Below are 24,079 nucleotides of genomic sequence, written 5' to 3'. Positions count from 1 at the left end.
GGTGCAATGGGCCCTTACCGCATCCCTGCCCCTCCCAGGAAGCCACCCGGGAGCAAGAGGCCCCATGGTGGGTCAGGGCTGGAGCCGGAGCAAACCCTGCGAGGGAGCAGGCGATGCGGAGCAGGTGAGGGGGGCGCTCGGGATGGGGGGGTTCATTTACCCCAGGACAGCCTGGAGTGCCTGGGCACCCAAGTGTCTGGCCCCACAACCCCGTCCCGCCAGCTCCCCCGCCCTCGTCCAGCCAGCCCCCACCCCAAACGGCCCCTTCCAGCCAGCCCCCAACCCCCACGGCCCCGTCCAGCCGGCCCCATCCAGCCAGCCCCTCCCCCCCTCGTCCGGCCAGCCTCAACCCCAAACGGCCCCTCCGAGCCAGCCCCCAACCCCCCTGGCCCCATCCAGTCAACCCCCCACCCCCTCGTCCAGCCAGCCCCAACCCCAAACGGCCCCTTCCAGCCAATCCCCCACAGCCCTGTCCAGCCAGCCCCGCACCTCATCCGGCCAGCCCCAACCTCCCATGGCCCTGTCTGGCCAGCCCCAAGACCCCACAGCCCTGTCCTGCCAGCCCTCCCCCACCCTCGTCTGCTAGCCCCAACCCCAAATGGCCCCTTCCAGCCAGCACCCCCCCCCACTCGTCCGGCCAGCCCCAACCCCAAACGGCCCCTTCCAGCCAGCCCCCAACCCCCACGGCCCCAGCCAGCCAGCCCCTCCCCCTCTCGTCCGGCCAGCTCCAACCCCCCACGGCCCCGTCCAGCCAACCCCCACAGCCCTGTCCAGCCAGCCCCTCCACCTCGTCCGGCCAGCCCCAACCCCCCATGGCCCCGTCCAGCCAGCCCCAACCCCCCATGGCCCCGTCCAGCCAACCCCCACAGCCCTGTCCAGCCAGCCCCTCCACCTCGTCCGGCCAGCCCCAACCCCCCATGGCCCCGTCCAGCCAGCCCCCAACCCCCACGGTCCTCAATCTGCAAACATACCCATCCTCCAGCCATCCCCCCCATACACACACACTCCTCCGTCCGTACGTCCAGCCATCCCTTCACACACCTCTCTGTCCAGCCAGCCCCAAACCCCTTCATCCATCCCCCCCACACGGCTCCATCCGTCTGGTCCTTCCCCTCACACAGCCCCAGCCAGCCAGCTCCAAACATACCCACCCTCCATCCATTCCCATACACCCCTCTGTCCATCCGTCCCCAAAGCCCCACCTCCATCCGCAGACGTACCCACCCTCCGTCCATCCATCCCCAGTCACTCCTCTGTACGTCTGTCCATCCATCCCCTCATACACCTCCCTGGCCAGCCAGCCCCAAACCCCTGCCTCCATCTGGCCATCCCCAAACATCCCCACCCTCCAGCTGTCCCCTCTCACACCTCTTCATCCGTCCGTCCAGCCAGCCCCTCGTACGCCCCTCTGTCGATCTGTCCATCCGTCCCCTCACACACCTCTTCATCCGTCCGTCCAGCCAGCCCCTCGTACACCCCTCCATCCATCTGTCCATCCGTCCCCTCACACACGGCTCCAACCGTCCAGTCACCCACCCATCCCCTCTCACACCTCTTCATCCGTCCGTCCAGCCAGCCCCTCGTACGCCCCTCTGTCGATCTGTCCGTCCATCCCCTCACACACGGCTCCAACCGTCCGTTCACCCACCCATCCCCTCTCACACCTCTTCATCCATCCAGCCAGCCAGCCCCTCGTATGCCCCTCTGTCCATCTGTCCGTCCATCCCCTCACACACGGCTCCAACCGTCCGTTCACCCACCCATCCCCTCTCACACCTCTTCATCCGTCCGTCCAGCCAGCCCCTCGTATGCCCCCTGTCCATCTGTCCGTCCGTCCCCTCACACAGGGCTCTGTCCAGCCGTCCCCAGACACACCCCTCTCTCACCCTCCCTCTCTCTGGCTGTGATTTGGGTGTGGTTCTGCCCCCCCCCCCCGCCCCATAGCACAGGGTTAGTTGGTGTCAGGTTTCCACTTCCTCCCCCTTCCGTTCCTCTTCCCCCTTGCTGGGACCAGCTGGCACAGGGCCCCTCCCCCCCACCCACTCCCTCACAGAGACCCCCCACAGGACCCCTGAATGGCAGGTGCCCAGCCCCCCAGAGCACCCCTTTGGGAGCCTTAGCCTGTCCCTCCCCACGCACCCCACCCCACCGCATCCACCCACCCCTCCCCTCCTCCCTCCCCACCCGCATCCCATCCCTCTCCACACACCCCCCACCCTATCCACCCACCCCTCCCCTCCAGCCCTTCCCACACCCCCCATCCACCCACCCCTTCCCACACACACCTCACCCCATCCCTCCCTTCCTTCCTCCCCACCCCCATCCCATCCATCCCCCCACACACCCCACCCCATCCCTCCCTTCCTTCCTCCCCCCATCCCATCCCTCCCCACATGCCCCACTCCATCCACCTCTCCCCATCCTACCCCCCATCCCTCCCACAAGCCTCTCACCCCATCCCTCCCTTCCTTCCTCCCCACCCCCATCCCATCCATCCCCCCACACACCCCACCCCATCCCTCCCTTCCTTCCTCCCCCCATCCCATCCCTCCCCACATGCCCCACTCCATCCACCTTTCCCCATCCTACCCCCCATCCCTCCCACAAGCCTCTCACCCCATCCCTCCCTTCCTTCCTCCCCACCCCCATCCCATCCATCCCCCCACACACCCCACCCCATCCCTCCCTTCCTTCCTCCCCCCATCCCATCCCTCCCCACATGCCCCACTCCATCCACCTCTCCCCTCGCCCCCCACACCCCATGCCTCCCCTCCTACCTCCCCACCCCCGCACTCCATCCCTCCCCACACGCCCCACCCCATCCACCTCTCCCCACCCTACCCCCATCCCTCCCTTCCTCCCTCCCCACCCCATCCCATCCCTCCCCACACACTCCACCCCATCCACCTCTCCCCATCCTACCCCCCATCCCTCCCACAAGCCTCTCACCCCATCCCTCCCTTCCTTCCTCCCCACCCCCATCCCATCCATCCCCCCACACACCCCACCCCATCCCTCCCTTCCTTCCTCCCCCTCAAATCATCCCTCCCCACATGCCCCACTCCATCCACCTCTCCCCACACCCCCCACACCCGATGCCTCCCCTCCTACTTCCCCACCCCCGCACTCCATCCCTCCCCACACGCCCCACCCCATCCACCTCTCCCCACCCTACCCCCATCCCTCCCTTCTTCCCTCCCCTCCCCACCCCATCCCATCCCTCCCCACACACCCCACCCCATCCACCTCTCCCCACCCCACCCCCCATCCCATCCCTCCCCTCACACACCCCATCCATCCACCCACCCTCCCCACACGCCCCGCCCCATCCCTCCAGCTGTCCCCCACACACCCATCACTGATCCAACTGGATCCATCTGTGGAGCTGCCTGAGGCCCAGGCCCCAGGGCTCTGGCTTAGCCCTGCTGTGGGCCGGGATTGCCCCTGACTCATTCCCCACCCCCAGGTGCTTCCCGGATCCCAGCGCTGCCCCCCACACGATGGCGTCTCCCCGGATCCTCAGCACCGTCCTGGCCCTGCTCAGCCTCCTGCTGCTGCTGGTGGCCCTGGGCTCCGACCACTGGCTGGTGGCCACCAGCCGCCTCGGGTCCCTCCATGAGGGGCTGTGGAAGAGCTGCCAGAATTCGGTGTGTGAACAAATTTCTTCAGCATCAGGTAAGGGCCCCCGGCTCCACCAGGGAACCCAGCGCTGCCACCAACCAGCACCATCGGGCAGGTCTGTCCCTGGCTGTGGGAGGAAAGTGGGGGCCAGTGGTTAGAGCAGGGGGGCTGGGTGTCAGGACTCCTGGGTTCTCTAACCAGTTCAGTGCAGTGTTGTTTATTTAACCCAATCCTTTGCTACAGTCTCTTTAAAGGTCACCAGGGCTTTCACACTGCTGGGCGTGATCGCGGGGTTTCTCTCCTCCTTCGCTCTCCTCGCCTCGTTCCTGCGCTCCCACCTCGGCTCCTTAGCTCTGACCCTGCTCTCCTTCCTGGGCAGCTTCAGCGCAGGTACGTCCCCCCTTCTCCCAGGAACTCATCTCCCCCCCTCCGCCCGCTACAGCCAGCCGAGGGGAACCGAGCCCCAGCCTCCCCCATCCCCGAATCCTGCCCTGGGCTCTGGCAGCTCCCCCTGGTGGTGGGACTGGGCAGGGGCTGGGACTGAGCGTGGGCTGCACTGAGGGGTGTCCTTGCTGTTCCCTTTGCCCCAGGGCTCTGTACCATGATCGCGCTGGCCGTGTTCACAGGGGAGTTTGCTGGGGCCGTGAATGTCCCGTCGGGCCAAGTCACCTTCGGCTGGTCCTTCGGCCTCGGTTGGGCCTCCTTCCCCCTCTTCCTCATCACTGGTGAGTGCAACATTGGGGAGTGTCAAAAGGCAGCTGCCTCTGGGGTGGGACACGGGGGCTGGTTTTATAGGGACCCATCGCCCGGCACTGAGATGCACCCACCTCTTGGGTGGGGCACGGGGGCTGGTTATACAGCGACCCCTCGCCCGGCGCTGAGATGCAGCCACCTCTTGGGTGGGGCACGGGGGCTGGTTATACAGGGACCCCTCGCCCGGCGCTGAGATGCAGCCACGTCTGGGGTGGGGCACGGGGGCTGGTTATACAGGGACCCCTCGCCCGGCGCTGAGATGCAGCCACCTCTGGGGTGGGGCACGAGGGCTGGTTATACAGGGACCCCTTGCCTGGCGCTGAGATGCAGCCACCTCTGGGGTGGGGCACGAGGGCTGGTTATACAGGGACCCCTTGCCTGGCGCTGAGATGCAGCCACCTCTGGGGTGGGGCACGAGGGCTGGTTATACAGGGACCCCTCGCCTGGCGCTGAGATGCAGCCACCTCTGGGGTGGGGTGCTGCGTACCAGTAGATGATGCTCCCATTGGTCCCATTGCTGCTCTGAGCCCATTTCTCTTCTCTCCCCCAGGTGTGGTGATGCTGGTCGCCCACCAATCCTCCTAGAGCCGAGTGGGGGGCCCGTGCTGGCCCCGGGGATGGGGCCGGGAGCCATGCAGGCCGGACACAGCCTGCAGCGTCCTGGGACCAGCAATGAGCCCTGCCCCTCCCTACCACGGAAACTTCTGCCACCCCCCCCCCCCGCCCTTATTCCGTGGAGATTAAAGATCCTGTTCTCAAAGACTCCTCTCTGGTAATTTATTCCCCCCCCCCCCGCGTCTCCCCTCACATGTCCATCAAAGGACTCCTGGGTTCTCTCCCCAGCTCCGGCAGGGGAGTGGGGTCTGGGGCTTAGAGCCGGGGGTCTGGGAGCCAGGACTGCTGCTGGGCAGGGAATGGGATATGGGGCCTTTCCCCTCTAGGGGGCGCCAGCTCCCATCCAGGGAGTGTGTGTGGGGGCGGGGCGCAGAATCTGGCTGGCTCAGGGTTGAGCAATGGCCTAGTTACCATAATTACTCACAGAGACGTGCAGCCCCACAATAAGCTGCCTTTGACGAAGTGGGGGATTTTCTTGTTTTTTCCTTGGTTTTCCAATGGTTTGCATGTAGAGGAGGTGGGACTCAGTTTCCCTGGGTGTTACTGGTTTAACGAGGTGATGGGAGAGGGAGTTTGTTGTTACAGGGGACCAGCGAGGGAACTTGGGACCCCGGCCAATGGCTGGAGAATGGAGACCCCAGCGACTGGTGACCTGGTGACCGGGAGGCCCAGCTCGGGAGTCGCAGCCGGTTCTGGCCGGTGGAAGGACAATGGGCTGCGGGGAGAGGACCCTGGTGACCTGACCGATCAGTTCCAGCCAGAGGGGCCAGAGGACAGAAGAGGGGAGAGGAGGCCCATGCGACCCTGTTTACCTGGAGAGAAGACCAAGGACAGAGAGGGGGCTTGAGGCCAGTGATATCAAATGCCGAACTGGGAAGCAGGGGGGCTCTGGGCTGGAGAGGGGGAGAAGACAGAGCCCACCTGGATGCAGGGGAGAGTGGGATGTGCTGTGCTGAGGGAGGCCAGGCCTGAGGCCCTGAGAGTTTCCTGTGCTGGGTTCAGATGCTCAATAAACCTCCTGTTTTACACTGGCTGAGAGTCGCTCCGGGCTAGAGAACAGGGTGGCATTATTCCCTCTGGGAGTGGAGGCCCCGGGGTCCAGAGAGAGTGGACTCTCTGAGGGGGCCCCCGGCAGAGACAGACGTGCGAAGGCTCAGAGAGGTGCGGTTCCAGGAGGTGGAGGGGCCTAACCATGAGAGAGAATGGACCCCCGAGAAGGGCTGTCACACTGAAGGGGGTTCCCCCCAGGGATTATACGGGGCCAAGAGTGGGCACGATCCGGGCATCCGTGACAAGCTCCACAGATGGATCCAGCTAGATGGATGATGGGAGTGTGTGGGACGGATGGAGGGATGGGGCAGGGCATGTGGAGAGGGGTGGATGGAGGAGTGTGTGTGAGGATGGCCGGACGGATGGATGGGGTGTGGGGAGGGGTGGAGGGTGTGTGAATGCGGAAGGAGGGATGGGGTGGGGCATGTGGGGAGGAACGGATGGGTGGGGGGAGGTATGGGATGGGGGTGGGGAGGATGGATGGGGAGTGGGCAGGATGGATGGGGGAGTGGGATGGGGTGTGTGTGGGGAGGGATGGGGCAGGGTGTGTGGGGAGGGTGGATGGAGGGTGGGGAGAGGGCTGGGATGGGTGGGGAGGGCTGGAGGAAGGGGGCGGGGTGTGTGGGGAGAGCTGGAGGGGTGGGGGAGGACTGAAGGGATGGGGGATGGGGTTTGTGGGGAGGGAGGGAGTGGGGCAAAGCCCAGACTCCCCCTTTCCCCCAGCACTGCTGCCTCTCACCCCCTGCCCTGCACCCGCTGTATTTATTCCTCCATTTGCTGCTGTGTCTTTTTGTTACTGGACATTAAATGTGGTTTTTAAAGTCATGAGCCTGTCGTCGTAGTTACTGAATTGGACCCAGGAGTCCTGGCTCCCAGCTCCCCCCCTCCCCCGCTCTAACCCACTAAACCCCATTCCCCTCCCGGAGCCAGGGAGAAAACCCAGGAGTCCTGGCTCCTCCCCCTCCCCATTCTAATCGCGACACTTCAGAGGTGGCTGCATCTCAGAACCGGGCGAGCCACGTGGCATTGCTGTGCGGCTGTCCCCGGCTGTCCCACCCCAGAGGTGGCTGCATCTCAGCACCAGGCATTGTTTATCATGACCCTCTTCCCAGTACTTTCGTACCCCTGGGCCTGGGTGGTGAGTGTCCAGCCACAGCTGAGCGGCTCGAAGAGCGAGGGGAACCCCTGAGGGAAACCGAGGCAACATAAAACTCTTCAGCCCGGGGAGGAGCTGGGAATGGCTTTTATTTAGCTGCAGCAGTGAAAGGGTTAACACAGGCCGACCTGCTCCACAGAACTCTGTCTGGAGCAGTAGCTGCCTCTCAGGTGCATGAGCAGAGTGGCCCCCAGCTGAGATGGGGGGAGAGGAGCGCAACCCAGACACAGCCAAGGACAGTCCCTGCCCCAGCTGAGATCAGGGCCCGTTGTGCCAGGCGCTGCCCACACACAGCGAGAGACCATCTCCAACAAGCTCACAGTGTAAGTAGCCAAATGCAGTGATATACTCCCCATGTTACAGCTGAGAAACTGAGGCACAGAGGGGGGTGGGACTTGCCCAGGGTCACAAAGGCATTCCGTAGCAAAGCTGGGAATAGGTCCCAGGTGTCCAGCGTCCCAGGCTAGCACCTTAGCCACAAGGCAGGCCGGCTATCCCACCTCTGACACCAGTCTCTCTTTAGCTCACTCCCTGCAGTGACCCTGTCCCCCTCTCTGGCTTTAGATGTTGGCGTAGATGTTTTCTTCTGTGAATTGTTCCCTGTCACCTCTCTCCCTGTAGCATCTTCCTCCTCCTCCTCCTCCTCTTCTTCCTCTCCCTTTCTTCTCAAGGGCTCCCCCTTCACCGATGCTGTCCTGTGTGGGGAGAGATCGGGTTAGCTGGGAGAAGTGTCCGCCATGCCCAGGGGAAAGGATGGGAGGGGATGCCATTGGGGGGTGCTGTAGGGGGGAAATCCCAGCAGAGGGGGATTCTGGGAGCGGGGGAGGGGGATCTCATCAGGGTGGGGGATGGGGTAGGTACCGGGGGGGGTCTGGGATAAGCCGCTGGAGGGCTGGGAACCCACCTGTCTGTGGGAGGGCGCCATAGACACTGGCTGCTGATCGGAGTTACAGACCTGCCTGTCTCCGGTCCCTTGGCACCGTCCGGCCCTGGCAGGGCCCGCGCTGCCCTGCCTGGGGTGAAACCATCATCAACATCCTGCCTCTAGGCCCATCTAGCCTGGTGTCCCGCCTCCTCCCTCCTGCCCCAATGAGACCCATGGATCCATCTATCCCAATATCCGCCCACCGCACCGCCATCCCAAAGCAGCAGAGTTGCATGTGGGGGGAGCCCAGGGCTGGGCTAGCAGGGGCTGTGGGTCGGGAGTGAGGGGCACCAGCAGAGCTGGGGGAGCAAGTCCAGGGCTGGCACACCAGGGGGCTGTGGGTCCGGATTGAGGGGCAGCAGGTGGAATTTCATGCTTCCAAGAAGTGATATTTGATATTGGGGGATCCATTTTTTCCCCCATTCCAGGCTACAGTTCCCACCAGATCCTTCCCTGGTCCCGCCCGAGTCTCACCTTCCCTTCATGACTTTCCAGGCCACTGCAGCCCTGGCACCAACCAGCACGAGGCTCCCACCAGCCACCGAGGCCACCACGAGTGTCCGGGAGAAGCCCGCTGCAAACCAACAGCTGGTGTGAGAGGTGGGATCGGCTGGGCAGCGAACGGCCCTACAGGGCTTGTAATGAACTGATGGGTACGGCGTAGGGGGAGGGTCTCCTGAGCGGGAGAGCGGCCGAGGGCTGGCCTAGCCATGGAGACTGAGCCCTCTTCCCCACCTCTCCAGGGAGGCACAGAGGTGAAAGGGGGCAGGTGGGGACTGTGTGACTTATACGTGAGTTGCCATCTGTCTGAGTGGCTGGCACATAGCACCGTATTTCCTCACATATACATCTCTGCCTGAAGATGAACAGGCCACTGCTTTTAGCTAATGGCAAAACTGGATCCCATGCCCAGCCCCCACCGGTCCCCGGTCCCTGCAGTCACAACGGTCAGCACGGCCTGGCTCTGCCCATGGGCGTTGGTGGCAGCGCAGGACATGTTGGCTAGGGCCCCGGCTGGGCCCCACAGCTCCCCGCTCACGGCCGGGACCCACGCCCACAGTTGCTCGCAGCTCAGGGCCCTCGAAGTCCCCAGGGAGGGTGCGGTTGGGCAAGCCTCACTTGAGGCGGGGCAGGGGGTTCCCCTCGGCCGCGCAGTGACACGTGGCCGCTCCCCTGGGTCTGTGGCCCCGCACCGTGCAGTTCCCCTGTGGCAGCAGCTCCAGCGGGTCTGCAACGGGCCATGAGATGTGTGGGGGGGATTTGCCTGCTGGGACCCCAGTGCCCTCCTATAGACCCCAGGAGTCCTGGCTCTCGGCCCACCCCCGGCCACAAGACCCCACGCCCCCCCAGAGCCAGAGATAGAACCCAGGAGTCCTGGCTCTCAGCCCACCCCCCCAATAGAACCCAGGAGTCCTGGCTCTCAACCCAACCCCTGCCACTAGACCCCACGCCACTCCCAGAGACAGGGATTGAACCCAGGAGTCCTGGCTCTCAACCCAACCCTTGCCACTAGACCCCATGCCTCTCCCATAGCCAGAGATAGAACCCAGGAGTCCTGGATCTCAACACAACTCCTTCCATTAGACCTCCCCCCCCTCCCCCCGCTGGAGCTGGATGGGGTCACTCACAGTGGACCTGGAGCCGGACGGCTCTGCGGGTGCAGACCCCAACTACGGCGGGGTACGTGACAGTGCAGACGAGCTCTTTGCCGTCATCCCCCGGGGCTGGCGTGAAGCTGAGCACGGAGCTATAGGATACGCTGCCGTTCGCCAGGGCGACCCAGACGTTCCTGGCTGTGTAGTCAAACCCCCCTGACCAGGTGATTTGCGGAGGGGTCCCAGAGCAGGTCCCTGGAGCCTGGCAGGTCACATTTACCAGCTGTTCGGAGAGTAGCACCTCAGGGACCCCCAGCACCGGCGGCTCCGTCAGCTCTAAGCAGGCGACACCATTAAAATTCAACTCAATGGGGAATTACTGGGGTTAATCCCTGGAACTCCCTGCCCCTGGGTATTAGTGGGATTAACCAGTGGAACTCCCCACCACTGGGTATAAGCAGAGTTAATCCTGCTGAGCTCTCCAGGGCCCCCCGGCCTCACCTGTCACATCCACCAGCGGCTGGGTCTTATGGTAGGTGTATTTAAAGTCTCCCTTCTGGAAGCGGAAGTAGTAGCGGGCCCTGTCTCCAGCTCTCACATCGCTGATGAGCAGGGAGCAGTTGTCCGGGGCATCCCCCACCAGCCTGATCCGGCCCCCAGGCTCCCTCAGGGCCCTGCCGGGATCTGTGGTGGCCACGGCCAGACTGGTGTCCCTGTCGTCGTCCTTCAGGAACCAGTATTTGTAGGCGAACCCGGAGGAGTTGAAGTTGGCTATGAAATTACAGGGGAGCAGGACGCAAAGACCCTGCTGGGCCGTGACGCGGGACGGGACCTGGATCTGATAGACGGGCGCCTGGCAGAGCCGACCTGCAGGGGAAACAGACCAGCTCTGCCAGTGCCCCTCAGTCCTCAGCCCCCCCGATCCACCCCCACCCCCATACAGAGATCTGCCAGTGCCCCTAAATCCCAACCCACAGCCCCCCAATCCACCGCACCCCCACACAGAGCTCTGCCGGTGCCCCTCAATCCCGACCCATAGTCCCCCTAGATCCACCCCACCCCCACACAGAGTTCTGCCGGTGCCCCTCAGTCCTGACCCGCAGCCCCCCCAATCCACCCCCGCCCCCACACAGAGTTCTGCCAGTGCCCCTCAGTCCTGACCCGCAGCCCCCCCAATCCACCCCAGCCCCCACACAGAGCTCTGCCAGTGCCCCTCTGTCCTTCTGTGGGGTGAGAGAATAAAAAGACACCAACAAGGGATCTAGTGGTTAGAGTTGGGGGGGGGAGGAGTGGGAGCCAGGACTCCTGGGTTCTCTCCTGGCTCTAGGAGGGGAGTAGAGGGCTATTGATTAGAGTAAGGGGGCACGTTTCCAAGTCACTGACGGGTGCCGGCTCTGATAACGAGACTCGATTTCTCGGGTGGGTCAATATTTGCCTTTATTAGCAGTACCGGGTTTACGATGGCACCGGGCCCAGGCTCCAAAGGGGCCCCGGCCCGGCCCGCTCTGATTGGGCTGCAGCCGAAAGCACGACCAGCTCTTCCTTCCCCCCCGCCTCTGTCCCACACCCACCAGCAGCCAAGCTTCCCCCTCCTCCGCTTTCCCCGCCGCCAAACAGCTGTTTGCCGGCGCTCCAGGAGGGAGGGGGAGGAGGCAGAGAAGAGGCAGGGGGTGGGGGGCTTGGGGTGCGGGATGGAATTGGGGGAGGATGGAGCAAAGGCAGGGCCCCCGCACTCCCCCTACCCATACCCCCCCCCACTGTGAGATGCTCAGGGCAGGGGGTGGGGTGGGAGGCTGGGGGCTGGGAGCACCCCTATGACACCAGCCCACACCCCCAGCCCCCTGCCCTGACTCCTGCACCCCCCACATCCCCACCCCCACCCTGAGCACCAAATGGGAGCTCTTGCAGCACCCCCATCCCTACCTGCACCCCTCACACCAAATGGGAGCTGCCCTGGGTAAGCGCTCCACACCCCAACCTCCTGCCCCAGCCCTGAGCCCCCTCCCTTACCCTAGCTCCTGGCCAGACCCCGCACCCCAACCCCCAGCCTGCTCCTGCACCCTAACTCCCACCCAGACCCTGCACCCCCAGTCCTGAGCCCCCTTCTGCACCCCAACTCCTGGCCAGACCCCACACCCCAACCCCCACCACTGGGGCTGACCCCTCCCCCACTGCTCCCCACGCCGCAGGCAGGGGCTGCCCCCCCCTCTCCAAGATCCGCATGCCGCTGCCAGGATCTGGGGCTGACCCCTCCCTTGCCCCAGCTCCCCACACCACTGCCAGGGGCTGGCCCCTAACCCCCCCCCCCATCCATTCTGGCTGGGGCTGACCCCCCAAGCCCTGCTGCCTGACCCCTCGCGTCGCCACCCCCCACACACACGTTTCTCCACACCCCGCTAGGGGGGCGCACCGGACTTTTCTGGTAAACTGGGCATTTGTTCATTGGCTCTCGCCAACTGATCGGCTGGTGAGAGCAAACAGGATAAATGCCCGTTTTTGTCAGAGAAGTCAGGACGGTCAGGACAGAGCTTAAAAAGGGACCTGTCCCGGCCAAATGGGGACGTATGGACACCCTGTCTCCAGGCAGAGGGGTCCTGAGGGAGTCTGGCCAGGGTGACGGCAGACCCTGGCATGGCTGATCGTGCCAGTCCCGAGAGGCCGGAGTGATTCCCCGCCCTGGCACTGGACCGGCCTCGGCCACACTGCCAGCTCAGCCTGGCAGACGCCGGCCCCTTGCAGCAGGGCCGGTGAGTGGTCAGGGGGCAGCGTGTGAGGGAGTGGGTCTCTGGAGGTGGAAGGGGGCTGCTGGGCAGTGGGGGGTCTCTTGGGGGGCAGTGGGGGAGGTCTGTGTGTCGGGATGCTGGGCAGTGGGGGGTCTCTTGAGGGGCGGTGGGGGAGGTCTGTGTGTCGGGATGCTGGGCAGTGGGGGGGGTTTCTTGGGGGGCAGTGGGGGAGGTCTGTGTGTCGGGATGCTGGGCAGTGGGGGGTTTCTTGGGGGGCGGTGGGGGAGGTCTGTGTGTCAGGATGCTGGGCAGTGGGGGGTCTCTTGGGGGGCAGTGGGGGAGGTCTGTGTGTCGGGATGCTGGGCAGTGGGGGGTCTCTTGAGGGGCGGTGGGGGAGGTCTTTGTGTCGCGATGCTGGGCAGTGGGGGGTCTCTTGAGGGGCGGTGGGGGAGGTCTGTGTGTCGGGATGCTGGGCAGTGGGGGGGGTTTCTTGGGGGGCAGTGGGGGAGGTCTGTGTGTCGGGATGCTGGGCAGTGGGGGGTTTCTTGGGGGGCGGTGGGGGAGGTCTGTGTGTCAGGATGCTGGGCAGTGGGGGGTCTCTTGGGGGGCAGTGGGGGAGGTCTGTGTGTCGGGATGCTGGGCAGTGGGGGGGTCTCTTGAGGGGCGGTGGGGGAGGTCTGTGTGTCGGGATGCTGGGCAGTGGGGGGGGTCTCTTGGGGGGCAGTGGGGGAGGTCTGTGTGTCGGGATGCTGGGCAGTGGGGGGTTTCTTGAGGGGCGGTGGGGGAGGTCTGTGTGTCGGGATGCTGGGCAGTGGGGGGTTTCTTGGGGGGCGGTGGGGGAGGTCTGTGTGTCGGGATGCTGGGCAGTGGGGGGTCTCTTGGGGGGCAGTGGGGGAGGTCTGTGTGTCGGGATGCTGGGCAGTGGGGGGTCTCTTGAGGGGCGGTGCGGGAGGTCTGTGTGTCGGGATGCTGGGCAGTGGGGGGTCTCTTGAGGGGCGGTGCGGGAGGTCTGTGTGTCGGGATGCTGGGCAGTGGGGGGTCTGAGTGGGGTGCTGTGTAGTTGTGGTGGGGGGCTGTGAGGAAGTGTATTGGGCAGTAGTGGTGCGGCTGTGTGTGGGGGTGCTGCGCGCGGGGGGGGGGGGGTGCAGGCCTCTGTGCATTTGTGGTGGAGGGGCTGTTGTTAGAGCAAAGTTCAACTATTTGCCTATTTTCCCAGCCGCTCCCCACAAGTGCCGCGAAGCTGCCTTCCGCCTATACATATACAAAACGATCAATCAAGGAAGTCCAACAGATGTGTCCTGTTTACCCCTAGAAAGGAATTTAAAAATTCCATAGGTTAGCAGAATGTATGCACGGAAAGTTGTTTGTTACTGGGTATAAAAAGGCCTGCTCTGCGCTTGTAAGGTGTGTTCCTCCCTCTGGCATGAGTCGAGGGGGACACCCGCTCAGCCGACTGATCAATAAAGAAATTGAAGCCGTCTTCTAGACTCCCGTGCCTCCTTGGGGTAATTGGGCAGCTCCAGGGGGAAACGAGCCCATTTGGCTAACACTGTGGAGGGGGGCTGCTGGGCATAGGGAGTCGGGGGCTGTGTGGCCCAGCCTGGGCCCACCCCCGAGGGAAGGAACACGCTGGCAGCACAGGGCCGGGTGGGCCAGTGTGCGTCTAGGAACAGCCAGTTTGTATACAGTGCCCTGCACTGGGCTGGGTGGAGCGGGGCTGCCCCATTGCCCCTGGCTGGCCCCTCACTCTGGGGACTGACCCCCCCCCCCACCTCCCCGGGCCATGCTCCTTTGCCCCTATGGGGGCCCACAAATATGTTCGGCACTGGGCCCACAAAAGGTTAATCTGGCCCTGTTTATTAGCTGGTGAAAGAGGAAGCAGGTTTGGGCTGTGAGCCAAGGGCTTGTGTGAGGGGAACTTTTACTAACCAGCCCCCGCTTCCTGCACATCTCATTCTCCCCACAGCTCTGCCGCTGCCCCTCACTCCTGTCCCACAGCCCCCTGATAGCCCAGCCCTGGGTCTTCACAGCTCTGCCAGTGCCCCTCACTCCCGAACTACGGCCCCCTCCCAGCCCAGGCCTGGCTCCTCCCTCCCCACAGCTCTGCCAGAACCCCTTTAGTTCCCCAAACCATAAATTATTTGTCCAGTATCAGGGATTTCCCTCCCCCACAAGGAGGGGTGCAGCCACCCTGAAATCCCCCAACCCTCCCCAGTGTTGAAACCAACCAAGGGGAGGAACATACCAGGAAACAAACTGCACCAACCCGCCATCTGCAGCTTCAAGTGGTTTATCGACGTCCCAACAGCCCGAAGCACAAACCAAGCTACCTACTGAAGAAACCGCAACCTAAGGGCTGTTCTCCATGTTTGTCGCTCAAACGTTTCCCATTTAGTGACCGTGCAAAGGAAGCCCCTGGTGCACCTCTGCCCACAAAGCTTACGCGGAAGGAAAGCGTCTCGCTGCTACAGCGGGCAAAAGTGGAGACGCTTGGTTTGCCAGGCCCATCACAAAGCCAGGGCTGACGAGCCCAGTAAAGGGCTGCAAAACACCAAGCGTCTGGTCTGCAGGAAACCTCTGAGCCAGTCACGGGCACAGGCAGATTTAGAAGCACTTAATGCTGGAGACACAGCGCAGTTTGTGTCACACCCCAACGGGAGGCCGCGTGAAGTGCGTTGTCACTTGCTAACGCTGAATGTGGACGCTGGGTTTGAACAAGACCGGCAAACGCTCCCGATCTCTCTGCAAGAAACGCAGCTGACTGGCTAGAAACAGCAGAGCAACAGTGAAAGAGGCAGGAGCTGGGAAGTGAAGAACTCTCTCCGCAGTCAGACAACGTGCAGACATGGCTGAGAAATGCACCGTGCAAATGGGTGTCACGTACGAAGTGACTGCGGACGTTCTCCTGATGGCCGTGGGAGGCCAGTAGATGCACTTCTAGATGTTCAGGTTATAGACCACATATCGGCCCCATTTCTGACAACCCACATCTCAGAAGAGATAAAAGCTTGTCAATTGGACCCCAAAGAGATGCTGCTTCTGCATTTGATGGAGCTGCAAACTTCTCTGGAAGACACAGTGGAGTACAAACTTTGCTCAGAGAAAAGTGTAACCCTAATCTCTCCTATACACACTGCAGAGGCCGTTTTAACTCCAGGATCCGGACAGTAATGAAGCAAATAATTAAGCTATCAATTTGCAAACACCTGGAAGACAATAGGGTGATAAGTAACAGCCATCATGGATTTGTCAAGAACAAATCCTGTCACACCAGTCTGATAGCTTTCTTTGACAGCGTAACAAGCCTTGTGGATAGGGGAAAGCGGTAGATGTGGTACATCTTGACTTTAATAAGGCTTTTGATACTGTCTCGCATGACCTTCTTATAAACAAACTAGGCAAATAAACCTAAGTGGCTGCATAACTGGTTGGAAAACCATTCCCAGAGAGTAGTTATCAGTGGTTCACAGTCATGCAGGAAGGACATAATGAGTGGGGTCCCACAGGGATCAGTTCTGGGTCCAGTTCTGTTCAATGTCTTCATCAGTGATTTAGATCATGGCATAAAGAGTACACTTATAAAGTTTGCAGACAATACCAAGCTGGGAGGGGTTGGAAGTGCTTTGGAGGATAGGATTAAAATTCAGAATGATCTGGACAAACTGGAGAAATGGTCTGAAGTAAATAGGATGACATTCAATAAGGACAAATGCAAAGTACTCCACTTAGGAAGGAACAATCAGTTGCACACATACAAATGGGAAATGACTGCCTGGAAGGAGTACTGTGGAAAGGGATCTGGGGGTCATAGTAGATCACAAGCTAAATATGAGTCAACAGTTGTCACGGACTATTGGGGAACTCAGGGCCCTGCACCCCCGACTTCCTGCGATTCACCATGACTCTCAGCCAGCCAGTAAAGCAGAAGGTTTATTTGGATGATAGGAATACAGTCCAAGACAGGTCTTGCAGGCACAGACAACAGGGCCCCCCTCAGTTAGGTCCAGCTTGGGGTCCCAGGGCATGCCAGCCCACCCCCCTTTGGGGGGTTAGAGCCATCTTTGCCTTCCAGCCATCTCTCCAGCCTCCTTCCAGCCTGCTTCCAGCACTCTGCTTTTGCGACCCCTCCCACAGCCTTTGTTCAGTTTCCCGGGCTAAGGAGTTGCCTCGCCTTCAACCCCTTCCTGGGTTCTCATGTTACACACTCAGGTATGCGCCCTCGGGCAGATCCCATTCTGCAATGCAGACTATTCCAGCACACTTCCCTGTCCGCATTCACAGACCACCGTGAGAACAGGCCCAGTTCGTCACAACAGTGTAACACTGTTGACAAAAGGTAAACATCGTTCTGGGCTGTATTAGCAGGCGTGTTGTAAGCAAGACATGAGAAGTAATTCTTCTGCTCTGCTCTGCTCTGCGCTGATTAGGCCTCAACTGGATATTGTGTCCAGTTCTGGGTGCCACATTTCAGGAAAGATGTGGACAAATTGGAGAAAGTCCAGAGAAGAGCAACAACAATGATTAAAGGTCTAGAAAAAGGTCATAGATCATGAGGAAAATTTTTTTAAAAATGGGTGTGTTTACTCTGGGGAAGAGAAGCCTGAGAGGGGACATGAGAACAGTTCTCAAGTACATAAAAGATTGTTACAAAGAGGAGAGAGGTAAATTGTTCTCGTTAACCTCTGAGGACAGGACAAGAAGCAATGGGCTTAAATTGCAGCAAGAGAGGTTTAGGTTGGACATTAGGAAAAACTTCCTAACTGTCTGGGTGGTTAAGCACTGGAATAAATTGCCTAGGGAGGTTGTGGAATCTCCATCATGGGGGATTTTTAAGAGCAGGTTGGACAAACACCTGTCAGGGAAGGTCTAGATAATACTTAGTCCTGCTATGAGTGCAGGGGACTGGACTAGATGACCTCTCGAGGTCCCTTCCAGCCCTACAATGCTGTAATCTGTTCAACTAGAACTAGTACGAGCTGCAGAATCTTGAAAAGACATTTAAAAATCCATAAATTCAATGTCTTCATCATACTCTTTTTCTCAGCAAGAGTCCGAAAAGCCCAAACGTCTGGATGAAAATAGAAGATGCTCCAGGACTGAAGTTCAAGTTAGTCTAACCTGGGAAATCCTCTTTCCTCACCGAACAGAACGCCGTGTTCTGGGGGGAGTCGCCGTCTGCCTGGTCAGGAGCAGGAAGGAAGGAGCCTGCCGTGAAGGCCTGGCAGAACCGGGCACAGGAGAAGCCTCCGAAGGGGAACTGACTTCATTCGACAAGGGCAAACTTACAGCAAGAAGCCAAGGAGGCTGGAGCTGTCGTGCTTCATAGAAGGCTTGAGTAGCCAGCTCTAATGTGGGTGACGGTTTTACAGCCTGAGTTAGAGCTAATAAAATGGCCGTGACATATTTCTCAGTTGTTACCATGGTGCCATTCAGCCCCGCTTCGCCCTCACGGGCTCACCCCTCAGTCCTCACCCCCTGTGATTTCAAACACCCCCCCCCCCATTTCAATCCCTGGGGAAAATGCTGCTTTGAAATCACATTCTCCCAACAGCCTTGCCGGTGCCCCTCGCTCCCAACCCGCAGCCCCTGCTAGCCCAGCCCTGGACTCCACACACACACCCCTCTGCTAGAGCCCCTTTATTTCCCCAAACCATAGTTTATTTGACCAGTATCAACGCTTACAGCAGGAGGCATCTGGAACCCAGGACTCCTGGGTTCTCTCCCCAGCTCGGGGGATTCCTGCCAGCCCAGGTGTCTCTGCTGTTGTTCTCTTACCCTGGCAGAGCAGTGCGAGGATGATTTCAATGCAGAGCTTGGTGGAAGGGGGCATCTGGCTGGCTCCTGGCACCCACATCCTCCCGCTCCGCGGCTCCAGACGGGGACTCACTGGCTCTGTGATTTGCTGCTCTCAGTGGGTCCCAGATCGCTGCATGGTGCTGGTGGGAGAGAGGGTGGGGAAATGACTGAGCAGAGCAGGGGAGTGGGATCTAGTGGTTAGCACTGGGGGGCTGGGAGGCAGGACTCCTGGGTTCTAGCCCTGGCTCGGGGAGGGGACTGGAGTCTAGTGGTTAGAGCGGGGCGGGGCTGGGACTCACACACAGGGTCTGTCTGTACTTACCGAGGGCCCGGGTGATTCTGCACCCAGCCCAGCGCTGAGCGGGCACCAAACCACAGCTACTGCAACTCCCCCCTCCCACAGGGAAACCACATCCTGCCAAACCCGCCCGGCACCACACAGCGCAGACCCACGGGCCCCTCTAGTCCGGCGTCCCGCCTGCCCCCCAGCCATGTGCACACAGAGCTGGGGGCAGTGCCCTGTCTCTGCGTCTCTCCCCCACAGCCTGTGTGCTCAGCCCCTGGGCCTCCCACACCCCAGCTCTGGTTTTCACCCCAGCTGCTGGGAATGTGCACGTCTGACCGGGGTGGTGCTGTCTGGGGTGCGAGCTGGGCTGGGGAGCAGCCGTGTCCCCTCCCCCCTCCAGCCCAAGATGCTGCGTTGCTGGCGACGTGCCCCCAACTCCAGCCTCCGCCCACACCCAGCCTCCAGCCTGTGGCTTGCGCCACTAGCCGGCTACTCACGAATTAAACTGCAGAGCGACCCCAGCAAGTGCTCGATCCCTGCCTCCCTCCAGCTCCCCGCTGGAGATCTGCCTCATGCATGGCTCTGTCCGCTCCCGGTGCCGGATGGGTCCGTCAGCTCAGCAAAGGCCAATGTCCTGCCCCAGCCCTGGAGTCCCCAACTGCGGTTCCCACCCACGCCGGTGTCGAGGGAATATTAACACAACCTGATTCACTCCAGCATGATTTGTCGCATCCTAAGCAGTAGTTCCTTTCACAGGCTGGCTGTCCTTGCAGCCTGGGGCCCCCTCCTTCCTCAGTTCATTGGCATCAGATGTCTCCTGGTGGTTTCGGTCGACACATGGAAGAAGAGGAGAGGTAAAACGCAGGGCACTGTCTCTTGTTTTCATACCGCTGTCCTCTTTGAGGAGTCCCGCAGCTGGGGTGCAGGCGACAAGCAGTGGATGTGGGATTTGAACCGCCACAGCGATGAAATGTACATTTCTTGTTTATAGCTCTCCCCGCCCCATCCTAGCTGGACAATGGCTCGTTAACAGCTGTCTGGGGCCTGTGTGCCTTTGTCTCTGAAAAACTGGTGCGTGGGCCTTACCCAGAATTACAGTAACAATCGTACTGTAGAATCTTATAACTTCATCCACAGCATTGCTACCCGTATTTCAGCGGGACAATAATGTTCAGCAGATTAGGGGTCCTATAACGGTAGCCAGCCAGTCAGGCAGCGGCATAGACAGCTGCAGCGGTACAGGAGCCAACAGAGCTGTGAATAGGGGAGTTTCAGTGGGAGTTTGCGGGGGAGACTCAGAGAGGCAGGCAGAGGAATACACAGGCTAGTGAAGGGAGGGGGTTGTGTTCTGCGGGTGTTTTGGTGCCCGATGTGGTTTGTTTTGCTGTGGGTGGTGGTGGTTTGGTGTGTGTTTCCCGGACTAACAGGTTTTAGGAGGGAAGGCTACGACCGATATAGAGGCAACAGTGGAAGACACAATGGATGTGGAAGCTGTGGCATGTACATGATCCTGGAGGGGTTACCTGAAAAGAGTTTCGTCTGCATGAAGTTCCGCCTGATAGAGCTGATGGAAGAAAAGATCCGAGGACTGGAGATGCAGGTGGAAACTCTGGTTGAGTTTAGAAGGGGGTTCGAGCAGATGATGGAGCAAAGACATGAGGAGGCTGAAGGAAAAAGCTCCGACTTGCAGATGGAAGCAGGACCAAAGAACTCTGAGGGGAGGCTGCTGGGTGAGGAAAGTGGAAGCATGTGACTAAGAGAACCAGGCAGAGGAAAAGACGGGCTAGGGAAGGAGAAATAGAGCTCCGGAACAGGTTTGCGGAGTTGGAAAATGAAGAAGGGGCACAGCAGGTGGTCGCTGAAGGCGAGAGGACAAGGAAGAAGAGAAGAGCAGCTGGTCCTTTGGGAAGAGGGGAAGAGTCAATGGAGATAACAACACCAAATATGAGCCCCAGGAGGATACAGGATGGGTTGCAGAGGATGGCAAGGGTGAATAGAAATCGAGAGGATTTGCAGCCAGAGGGAGCAGGAGATAGACTGGAGAATCGCACCATCACCAGGAAAAGGCAGGTCTATGTGATTGGGGACTCCTTACTGAGAAGAATAGACAGGCCTGTAACTAGAGCTGATCCGGAGAACAGAAGGGTGTGCTGTCTGCTGGGTGCTAAGATACGGGATGTGGACCTGAGGCTGAAGAGGATCCTAACGGGAGCAGAAAAGAATCCGCTGATTGTCCTTCATGTGGGAACAAATGATACGGCTAGAGTCTCGCTGGAACGTATCAAGGGAGACTATGGCAGGCTGGGGAAGACGCTTAAGGAAATCGAGGCGCAGGTGATCTTCAGTGGGATTCTGCCTGTTCCTAGAGAAGGGCAACAAAGGTGTGACAAGATTTTGGCGATGAACAGATGGCTCAGGCAGTGGTGCTATAAGGAGGGCTTTGGGATGTATGGCCACTGGGAAGCATTCATGGACAGAGGACTGTTCTCTCGGGATGGACTTCACCTGAGTAAGGAGGGAAAAAGACTTCTAGGACGGAGGCTGGCGCAACTGATGAAGAGAGCTTTAAACTAGGAATTTGGGGGAGATGATTGGGAGACGTCCACGTAATCTCCACGCTGGAATTTAACATTGAGAGGGAAGAAAACAAAGTAAGAAAGGATACAGCCGTGGGTAGGAGAATGGACATACGGAGGAAGGGCAGTGTAGATACCAGTCTAATAGGTGATACTGGCGGTAGAATGTCTGGGCCTAATCGGGTAAAGAATGTCAGTGAAGCCAAATGGCAAAAATGAAGATGTTTGTACACCAATGCGAGGAGCCTAGGTAACAAAATGGAGGAACTAGAGCTACTGGTGCAGGAAGTGAAACCAGATATTATAGGGTTACCATATTTTGTCCCTCCTAATGGAGGACACTCCCGGGGGCCCCGCCCATGCCCCCAGCCCCGCCCACGCCCCAACTCCGCCCCCTCCCAAAGTCTCCGCCCCCTCCCCTGCTTCCCGCGAACATTTAATTCGCGGGAAGCCTGAAGCAGGTAAGGGGGGGGAGGCGCGGCCCAGCCCAGCCCAGCCCAGCTCAGCTCAGCCCAGGCTGGCTGGCTCCCCCGGTGGCTCCAGCCTGGGTCGGCTCGGGCCTTGGGGTGCCGGCCCCGGCTGACCACCCCTGGCGGCCCGGCGCACCTCCCGGCTTCCAGCCCCGCGGGCCCGGCCCCCGGCTCCCCGATCCCGGCCCGGCTCCCAGCCCCGCGGGCCCGGCCCCCCGACCCCGGCCCGGCTCCCCGATCCCAGCCCGACTCCCCGACCCGCGGGCCCGGCCCGGCTCCCCGACCCATGGGCCCGGCCCCCCGGCCCCCAGCCCCCCGGCCCGGCCCCCCGATCCCGGCCCGGCTCCCCGACCCGCGGGCCCGGCCTGGCTCCCAGCCCCACGGGCCCGGCCTCCCGACCCCGGCCCGGCCCCCAGCCCCCCGACCCCGGCCCGGCTCCCCGACCCCAGCCCGACTCCCCGACCCGCGGGCCCGGCCCGGCTCCCCGACCCACGGGCCCGGCCCCCCGGCCCCCAGCCCCCCGGCCCGGCCCCCCGATCCCGGCCCGGCTCCCCGACCCGCGGGCCCGGCCTGGCTCCCAGCCCCACGGGCCCGGCCTCCCGACCCCGGCCCGGCCCCCAGCCCCCCGACCCCGGCCCGGCTCCCCGACCCGCGGGCCCGGCCCGGCTCCCCGACCCCGGCCCGGCTCCCCGACCCGTGGGCCCGGCCCGGCTCCCCGACCCCGGCCCGGCTCCCCGACCCGCGGGCCCGGCCCCCCGACCCGCAGGCCAGGCCCCCCGATCCCGGCCCGGCTCCCAGCCCCACGGGCCCGGCCTCCCGACCCCGGCCCGGCCCCCAGCCCCCCGACCCCGGCCCGGCTCCCCGACCCGCGGGCCCGGCCCGGCTCCCCGACCCTGGCCCGGCTCCCCGACCCGCGGGCCCGGCCCCCCGACCCGCAGGCCAGGCCCCCCGATCCCGGCCCGGCTCCCCGACCCGCGGGCCCGGCCCGGCTCCCAGCCCCACGGGCCCGGCCTCCCGACCCCGGCCCGGCCCCCAGCCCCCCGACCCCGGCCCGGCTCCCCGACCCGCAGGCCCGGCCCGGCTCCCCGACCCCGGCCCGGCTCCCCGACCCGCGGGCCCGGCTCCCGGCCCGGCCCGGCACCATGCCCCCGGCCCCGCACAAAGAGGCCCCGGCCGAGCCTCCCGATTTTCCCGGACATGCCCGGCTTTTGGGGATTTCCCCCCGGACGGGGATTTGAGCCCCCAAAAGCCGGACATGTCCGGGAAAATCCGGACGTATGGTAACCCTAAGATATTATAGTGTAGCAGGGTGGTCACCTGCTCTGGCCCAGAAAGGGTTAAAGCCAGCCCTGGGAGAGGGCTGAGGCTGGGAAGGAAAACCTGGGCTAACTGGGAAAGGCAGTAACAGCTGGGGCCATGCCCCAATCAGGCCCAGCTGGTCCCTATAAGAGGCTGCGAGCCAGAAGCCCACACAGTCTCTCTCTGCCTTCAGAGAGAGAAGGGCCTGGCTGCTGGGACGCTCAGGGTGCCTAGCGTGAGGCAGGGCTGGGGAAAGGCCAGAGGGGCTGGGGAGCTCCGGGCTGGCAACTCCCCAGGCTGCAGGGCCTTGTCCAAGGCCCCAGAGAGGCACTGGGTTCCAGAGAGGGGCAGCAGGTCCAGACCCAACCTTGCCGATGGTGAGTGGCTGACACTGCAGTCTGCCCCAGGGAGTGGGGCTAGATGGTGACTGGCAGTTGCCTTATACTGAGGCGAGGTGAGGTTAGTGGGTGGGGGTTCCCCTGGGAGGGGAGACCCTGAGAGAAAGGGGTTACTGCCAGGGGGCAGCACCCCAGCTAAAAGGGCACCAGGGTTCAGGAGGGACACAGGGCCAGTGGTAAGGTGGATCACCGGCCTGCAGAGGGCGCTCCTGGGTCAATGAGCTAATTCCTGTAAGAGACCAGCAGGAGGCGCCGCAGGGGTGAGTCCAACCCCTTACATAGTGGTGGAGAATGTGGGCATAAGCGGTCGGCCCCTGACACAAGGGGCCAGGGCAAGGACTGTGGGACTGTTGCCTGGACATTGTGGTGCAGAGACAAGCAGGGACGATGGATCCTACATACACCGGGGTGGACTTTGCGGAGACTCCAGGTGTTGTCCCGGGGTGGGGCCCGGGGTCAGCGCCCCCATAGAAGGGGGCTGATGGCCTGAAGGGGTCCGAGAGACCCAGGATGGATTGTGGGAGGTGGTATGGGCCCTCCAAGTGCAGGTTGGCCAGCTGGCAGAGGGGCAGTGGGCCCTGCGAACACTCCTCATGAGGGAGGTTAAAGGAGACCATGGAGGGCGTGAGCCGCGGAGCACCAGGGCCAGGGGGCCCGGGGCAAGGGTTTGCTATGCCTGAGGTCAGAGAAGACACGTACTACGGGACTGTCCCTACGGGGCTGGAGGCAGAGGACCTCACCCCGAAACGAGACGGTGCCTGAGCCCTCAAGCAGTCGTGGGATGAGGGAACCCCGGCGGCTGCGGGCGTGTTGGGC

General features: G+C 61.9%; 1 protein-coding gene and 1 pseudogene across 1 annotated transcript; one reads left to right on the top strand and one right to left on the bottom strand.

The window, feature by feature from the left end:
- Positions 1–61: 61 nt before the first annotated feature.
- LOC128827527 (protein NKG7-like) lies at positions 62–5,048 on the top strand. Its single transcript, XM_054011461.1, has 5 exons — positions 62–124; positions 3,467–3,675; positions 3,865–4,011; positions 4,212–4,346; positions 4,925–5,048. The coding sequence occupies exons 1-5, from the start codon at positions 114–116 to the stop codon at positions 4,957–4,959; spliced, it is 537 nt and encodes a 178-aa protein (XP_053867436.1). The 5' UTR covers positions 62–113; the 3' UTR covers positions 4,960–5,048.
- Positions 5,049–7,518: 2,470 nt separating this feature from the next.
- Positions 7,519–18,361, bottom strand: LOC128827463 (sialic acid-binding Ig-like lectin 13; annotated as a pseudogene).
- Positions 18,362–24,079: the final 5,718 nt, after the last annotated feature.

Source organism: Malaclemys terrapin, chromosome 21 (genome assembly GCF_027887155.1).
Source record: "Malaclemys terrapin pileata isolate rMalTer1 chromosome 21, rMalTer1.hap1, whole genome shotgun sequence".
In the NCBI taxonomy this organism is placed as follows: Eukaryota; Metazoa; Chordata; order Testudines; family Emydidae; genus Malaclemys; species Malaclemys terrapin.
The sequence above is the reverse complement of the archived record's forward strand: the minus strand, read 5'-3'. Positions and strand labels throughout refer to the sequence as shown.